The following is a 7098-nucleotide window of genomic DNA, read 5'->3' as shown; positions in this document are numbered from 1 at the left end:
TATGATATGTCTTGGTGTGGGTCTATTTGGGTTCTTCCTGTTTGGGACCCTCTGAGCTTCCTGTACTTGGATATCTGATTCCTTCTTTAAGTTTGGGAAGTTTTCAGTCATGATTTCTTCAAAAACCTTTTCAATCCCCTTTGATCTTTCTTCTCCTTCTGGGACCCCTATTAAGCTAAGATTGGGACGCTTTATATTATCCCATAGGTCCCTTATGCTATTTTCATTATTTTTTTTTTTTTCTTCTCTTGTAGTTCTTCTGAATGGGTGCTTTCTATTGCCCTGTCTTCTAGATCACTAATTCGTTCCTCTGCATTATCTAGTCGGCTTTGCACAGCTATTAGATCATTCCTCATCTCTGTCAATGAGTTTACCCATTCTACTTGGCTCTTCTTTATAGCTTCAATTTCATTTTTGACATATTTTATATCTCTAAACACTATCTCTTTTAATTCCTTCAGCAATTCGATCACTCCTTTTTTGAAATCTTGATCTAGTAGGCTATCGATGTCTATTTCGTTGATCTTTCTTTCAGGGGATTTCTCTTGTTCTTTTAATTGGGAAAGGTTTTTCTGCTTCTTCATCTTGCTCATACCTCTTTAGCACTGTGGTTTATGGAGGATCAGTTGTTTATTTTGGTCCTTAAGGATTTTATCTATCTGATGCCTATTTAGGAATAGAACTTAGGAAAAAAAAGAAAAAAAAATAAGAGAGAGAGAGAAAGAATTTTAAAAGAAGGGAGAAAGAGGGTTTGAAAACTGTATAATGAATAACAGAAGAGTGAGTTGAAGCAGAGTATTAATCGGGTTGAGATGTCCTTTTGAAACCTTTACAAAAAAAGGGGGGGGGTGATGAATAGATGTATTCGAAACCTGTGTCTAATCAATAGCAGGACATCAAAACCCAAGAGAAATAGAAATGAATTAAGAAGTAAAGATTAAGAGAGTAATAGAAAATAGAACAGGTAAAAACAGATTTAAAAAAAAGGGGGGGGGGGTTGTCGGTGTTCTCCTGGAGTCTGTGTGCTTTTACTGTGAAGTCTTTCTGTCTTCGTCCTGTTTTGGAAGCTCAGCTTGCTGTTTTCAGAGGCCCTCCGTTGGCGCCCTCTTCTGTGCTGCTCCCAGCACCTGTCGGCAAGCAGATCGCGCCTCCTCCTAACACTGGGTCAGGTGCAGCTCTCTGCTGTGGGCTGGCGGGTCGCTGCCCCTCCGGATGCCGCAGTCAGATGTTGCAGACTGGCAGGGTAGGAGGGCGGGTCGTGCCCCCTCCCAGCACCTCGGTCAGGGGCTGTGTTCCTGCCCGAAAGGCGGAGGGCCGCTCTCGCTCTACCTGCGCCGCCGCCGGTAGCTCCACTGCTCTGTGCGGCTGCGCGCTCCGCCCTGGTCGGCGCTCCGCGGGTGGGCTCGGGGAAGACCAAGGGACAGCCCTGTCCCTGCTCCGAGCCAAAACCCAGCTCCCTGTTTGTCTTTGTGGAGCAAGTTCTCTGAGGGACCAGGATGGAAGGATCCTATCTGCCCCGGGCTGCAGGCCAGTCTCAGTCTGGCCTTTGAGGCTGCCAAGCCCTTTGGTGCGGATGCAGGTTTCGCCCCCGCCCCCGCCTGGGTGCTCAGCGCGGAGGATATGGCGGCTGTGCCTGAACCCCGCCTCTCTTCCCCCAAAAACTTTCCGCGGGTTTTCAGAGATGGGGGTGTGCACCCTTCCCCCGAGAGCACATCAACCTTGCTGTTTTATGGAGGGCCCAGGTTGTTCTGCCCTGTGCACCCACAGCCACGGCGCGCAGCCCCTTGCGTTCCCCCGGGGCTGCCTCCGTGCAGCCACTTCCGTCCTCCGCCCGGCTTGTGCAGCCTGGCCCTGCCCGCGGCTGCCGGCCCGCGTCTCAGGCTGGGTGTCGGGGGGACGCTCTGTGCCCGTTTAACTTAGTTCTGTTAGTCAAGGGCTGCTCTGTACAGATCCGAGCCCCGGAGGCTCCCCCTCCGTCCCGCTGGCCTCTCAGTTGGAGAGGGGAGACCCAGCGAGCGAGCGCCAGTCCTCCTTTGCCACTCCCTCCAGGCGGGACCCGTCCAGCGCTGCTTTGCCTTTTGTTCTTTCTTTTTTCCTTTTCTCCTACCAGATTTTTGGCGTCTTTATCTTTTGAAGAGGGCGATGTTCTGTCGGAGTTCCATAGGTGCTCTGGTTGGCTGAGTGGGTCTGTAGATGTGGGTCTTGGTGTATTTGTGGGAGAGGGTGACCTGCGAGCGTCCTTCTACTCCGCCATCTTCTCCGTCTCCCAGTATATCATTTTCTGATTCAAGAAACACATGGGACAAAGGGCTACTTCCTGGTTTTAGGATTGGTATGAAAAATCTTCCAAATATATAATCACTACGATAGAATTTTATATTCAATAAATCGCCTTTATTAAAAAGAACAAAATTATAAGAAATAGGGATTGTGTCAGAAAAATTCATCATGTTACAATCATCATGTGCTAGAATTTGGTTTAAATCCACCAAGACGTGGCATGAATTTAGTTTAAAATCAACAGGGCACGGTCTGCATTTTTGAGGAGACCATTACACTGTAACTAATTATAACACAATGTGGTAGGTGCTGTAATAGTAGAGGGGGGTATTAAGGTCCATTATGAGAAACGTGATTGATTCAGCAGTTTCCATTTCCTTCTTCTCCTCCTCCTCAGAGACAACGGCTCTCAGAAATTGAATCACGAGGATGGCGGGGGTTCCCCAAGAAGTAAATGAGGGGATGTAATTGCCTGAGGGCTGGAGCAGAGTGGGTCAGGGGGAGGAGGAGGCACTGTCTGTGATCTAGAGTTTCCAATGAAGCAAGTGATAGACTCCTTTTTTTGGAGTTGACAGTAACAGAGGAAAACAGCTGGGTGCTAAAGCCCCAGTGAAACCTGGGTGTTAAAGCCCCAGTGAAACCTGCCTGCCACTGCCCCCAGTTTTGCCTTTGCTTTGCCTGCTCCAGGCTACCCTTCGCCCCTCACGAGCAGCATTAGGGATCACAGGGATAGGATGGAAACACAGCCCTTGGGTTTTAAGAGAAGTAACTTAACTCTACAGGCACAGGAAGGACTGAGTTCCTAAGGTGTGGTCTCACTTTGCTTCTGTCTTATTTCCTTCATTGTTCTAGTTCCTTGGAGAGGGGGCGGGGATCCAAAGCCCTCTTGGTTTAGCCCTCATTTAGCATCCTCATCTATATCTGCTCCCCCTCTCTGCGGCTGCTCTGAACTAGTCACTCCTCCCTGTGAAGCAGCAATTTCACACCTGCAAGTCTGCACCAGCTGGGCCGTTACTGCCACCTCGTCTATACATCTTCAAATCCTAGGTAACTTTAAAGACCCAACCAAAATTTCACCCCTCCCGTGAAGCCTTCTCTTGTCCTCCCAAGGGAGGTCATGGCTCCCTCCTCCTCACATTCTAAACTTTACTTTCCTCCGAAGAACCTTAGCACTTTCTGCTAAATGCTGTGGTGACCTGTTTACACACTCCACTTGCTCCTACTAGACTGCGCATCCAGAGGACAAAGATTATTAGAAAGAGCTAAATCTATCTCTCAATACAAAATGTGATTTATGCTTACTAGTTCTGTAATAAAATAATAAAGGAAGGAAAAGAAACAAGTATATAGATCAGGCTAAGAAAATAAGACTCTTTTCACACCACTGAAATCGTGAATTGAAAAGAATCAGAAAACTGCTTTGAATTTGGCATTACTTATGTAAATACCTAACAGGTTCCTCAAAATAGTTCAGAGAAACAGAAATCAAGGCTTCATTGTAGCAAAGCCCATTGAAAAGAAACTTTAGTGTACGAATCAAAAAATTCTCCCAAATTAAGCAATTGACAACAACCTGCTTTCCAGCTGGTGGTGGTGTGTTTTAAAACAGAACGTGTCCATAAATTTGTGGACTGACCACAAAGGTAGTACATTCTTACTCCCCCCAAAAATGAGAAAATGTCAGAAAAAGAGGAAATAAATGCTTTGGGTATTTATTTCCAAAGCTTTTTATTTTTTTCGTGCCTAGGCTGTGTGTGTGTGTGTGTGTGTGTGTGTGTGTACACTATAACCATATATACATACTATGGTTACAATATTTATCATATATGTGTGTATACACATATACACACATTTGTATAATTTTTCATCTTGTACAACTTGTACAATATTTTGTCTTTTTTTTTTTTTTTTACGAGTGGTGTTATGATTACATTCATGCAACTTCCTTTAGTTTAACAGCTTAACAGTAAACAATTCCAGTGGCTACACCATCACTTCATTATTCCCTGATAGAGGACATTCGGGTTTCCTTATTTGGAGTTTCAGATGATGCTGGGTTAGCATCTTCAGCTCTGAAGATGCCTCTGTATTTAGGCTTATTTCTTTAGAATGCTTTCTTAGAAATGTGTTCTCTAGGCTAGCGGATATAAGTATTTTTAGGCTTCTGACATATTAACACCCACATCTAATGTCTCCTTCAGTGAGTGTTTAACCCAGTGCCCCTAGTCCCTCAGTGACTGTTTGATGAATGGACAAGTGACAGGAACATGACCTCATCCTCTAGTGGGGATTCTTTGCATCCAAGGGAGGCTCATGTCACCCTCCAGGGCATCAGCACGTCTTCCCCATCCATTGGTCCATCCGTTGGTCAGAACAGCTGAGGAAGCACAGAAGTCTCAGCTCTGTAAGAAGGATGCGGCTGGAGTTCATGATGGGAAAGGACCAGCTAAGAATAGCCCCGGGTGGACACACACCACTCTCCTCCTGCTCATGGGGAAAACCATTTCCTCACATGAAACCAGAACAAGTCATGTGTTGCAGGCTGAGTCTTAGAGCTCAGAGAAGCTATTCTCAGATATCCTGAGCTGCTGTGGCTGCCGGCAACCCTGAGTTGTGCAACACTCAGTGTGAAAGCACCACTATGCTTAAAAATTTTCCTCCTCACCCCCGGATTCCACTTCCCCATCTGCCAGGGCTGCTTATAAAGAGCAGGGGAGATGGCTTCCCACTGCAGAAGGACACAGGCAGCAGCGAGTGCCCAGTCCCACCCCGGCTCTGCTGACACTCCAGGCCACCCTCCGTCCGCTCAGCGTCATGAAGGTGCCCGCGGCTGCCCTCACCATCCTCCTCTGCGCCATGGCCCTCTGCAGCCAGGTCTTCTCTGCGCCATGTGAGTCCTTGTTGGAGCTGAGGGTGTCCCCACTGTCTGGCCACAGTCAGATCACACCAATCTTTTCTTGTGGCTTTGAGAGCCCCCAAGAAAAAAGAGAGAACTCCTTCAAGGGTGACAGAACACCTTGGCCTTTCTCTTCAAGGCTTTTTTTTTTTTTAATCTTTATAATAAAGGGGGTCCCCAGATCTGGAGCCAGGGTTGGGTAGGGAAGTTACAATCCCATTTTACAGATGACAAAATAGGGACCTAAACAAGAGTTGCAATCTAAGTCTGGTTACCTCCCAGGGGTGTCATTTTTCCATGAACTCTCCCTAGGTCCCCCCAGAAGCTCTGTTCCTTGGATGTCTTAGGAGAGACCCCTGAGGGTTTTCTTTTGCTGGGATGTGACTTCTTGAACCAGACCCAATTTCTTGAAGGGAAGTGGGATGTCTGAATGTTTGGAGCATGCAGAGAAAGCCCACAGTGAAGAGTCAAAAGAAAGAAGGGAACAGAAACCAGGACAGAGACAGGGATATTCCCAGTGGCTTGTCCCCCAGCCCACACCCTGGCCAAGGCTGTCTCCCTCCCTCCGAGTCCTCCTCACCAGCCCAGAGATCTCAGAGCTCACCTTTTCTTCTGAATAATGACTTGGGCCCATTCCTCCACAGTTGGTGCTGACACCCCAACTGCCTGCTGCTTCTCCTACGGCCGGCAGATTCCTCGGAAATTCATAGTCGACTATTTTGAGACCAGCAGTCAGTGCTCCAAGCCTGGTGTCATGTAAGTGCCAGTCTTCCTGCCCATCTCTGGGGAGTTAGCAGGGTATTGAGGGGCCAGCATCCAAAAGCACAGATGGGCCAGGGGTGCCATCCTAGAAAGCGCAGCCCTCTGGGGCCTCTCGAGTGTGCAGGACTTAGGTGTGACCTGACCTGGCCAGGCTTGCAGAGTCAGGGAGGCTGGTCCAGCCCCGAGGGAAAGGATGGGAGGAGGTGGCAGCAGGACCCTCTGAGGGGCTCCCGAGTCAGGGAGAGCAGCTCTCTGGGCTGAGATAGGCAGAGGGTCCCGGAGGAGTGGGCAAGCCTGGGCTGCCCAGGACAGGGAGTAGGGTAGAGGGGCCGTGGTGGGCCCAGGATCCCCCTGCTGGATTCCTCAGTGGGTAATCCTTCCCCTCCTCTCCACAGCTTTGAAACCAAAAGGAGCCGGCAGGTCTGTGCTGACCCCAGTGAGGACTGGGTCCAGGAATACATCAACGACCTGGAGCTGAATGCCTGAGGGGCCTGGGAGCTTTGAGAAACCCAGTGACCTCAGTGCCCAACCAGGCAGCAGGGTCCTGAGCCTTGGAAACACCCCATCCCCTCCAGAGCTACCTCTCCTGTGCACTGTGCACAAAAACAGCCACACTCTCGGGCTCATTCCTAACTTAAATAGCAACTTATTTATAGTATTTAATTTTTTATAATTTATTTTCCATGTTGCACTGTGTCTGGGACCGTTTGCTCTGAGAGGTCCCAGGACACCTTCATCACCGCCCTTCCCTTCCCCCTTCACTTGCGTGGTGGTGAGATGCCTTGTTCGAGGCAGAGATGGCATTGATGCCCCCAAACTGACAATTGTGTGTTGGATGTTTCTGCCCAGTGAAATAATAAAGACGCTCTTTGAAAAAGTAAACTGTTACTGAGTTTGGTTTTGTTTATCTGGCAAATCAGAATCACTGGTTGAAAGGAACAGTAGGCAAAGAATAAGAAGAGGGAAATGGAGGAAAATTGGGGAGAGATGGAAGGGGGAGCTACCACAGAGATACTCTGCTTTACACTGGAGCCACAGTTCCAGAACATTGAAATTATGAATATTTTATGAATTAAATCATGATGCATATATTCTAGAAAAATTCACCATTTGAATGGATACCATTAAGAAGAATATTCGTAGTACATAGTACAATAAAT

General features: G+C 47.9%; 1 protein-coding gene across 1 annotated transcript; it reads left to right on the top strand.

Annotated features, from left to right (window-relative positions):
• Nucleotides 1-3534: 3534 nt before the first annotated feature.
• Nucleotides 3535-6820, top strand: LOC105064292 (C-C motif chemokine 3-like). The gene is made up of 3 exons (XM_010949170.3): nt 3535-5170; nt 5821-5932; nt 6334-6820. The coding sequence occupies exons 1-3, from the start codon at nt 5095-5097 to the stop codon at nt 6422-6424; spliced, it is 279 nt and encodes a 92-aa protein (XP_010947472.1). The 5' UTR covers nt 3535-5094; the 3' UTR covers nt 6425-6820.
• The last annotated feature ends 278 nt before the right edge of the window (nt 6821-7098 follow it).

The sequence above is a fragment of the Camelus bactrianus genome, chromosome 16 (genome assembly GCF_048773025.1).
Source record: "Camelus bactrianus isolate YW-2024 breed Bactrian camel chromosome 16, ASM4877302v1, whole genome shotgun sequence".
Taxonomy (NCBI): domain Eukaryota; kingdom Metazoa; phylum Chordata; class Mammalia; order Artiodactyla; family Camelidae; genus Camelus; species Camelus bactrianus.
This window is presented reverse-complemented; position numbering and strand designations above follow the sequence as displayed.

Excerpts from the sequence above, each read along its gene's own strand:
- LOC105064292 (XM_010949170.3), top strand. The coding sequence starts at position 5,095 with ATGAAGGTGCCCGCGGCTGCCCTCACCATCCTCCTCTGCGCCATGGCC. Across the intron at positions 5,171-5,820 it reads CCAGGTCTTCTCTGCGCCAT|TTGGTGCTGACACCCCAACT; the intron begins GTGAGTCCTTGT and ends ATTCCTCCACAG. Across the intron at positions 5,933-6,333 it reads TGCTCCAAGCCTGGTGTCAT|CTTTGAAACCAAAAGGAGCC; the intron begins GTAAGTGCCAGT and ends TCCTCTCCACAG.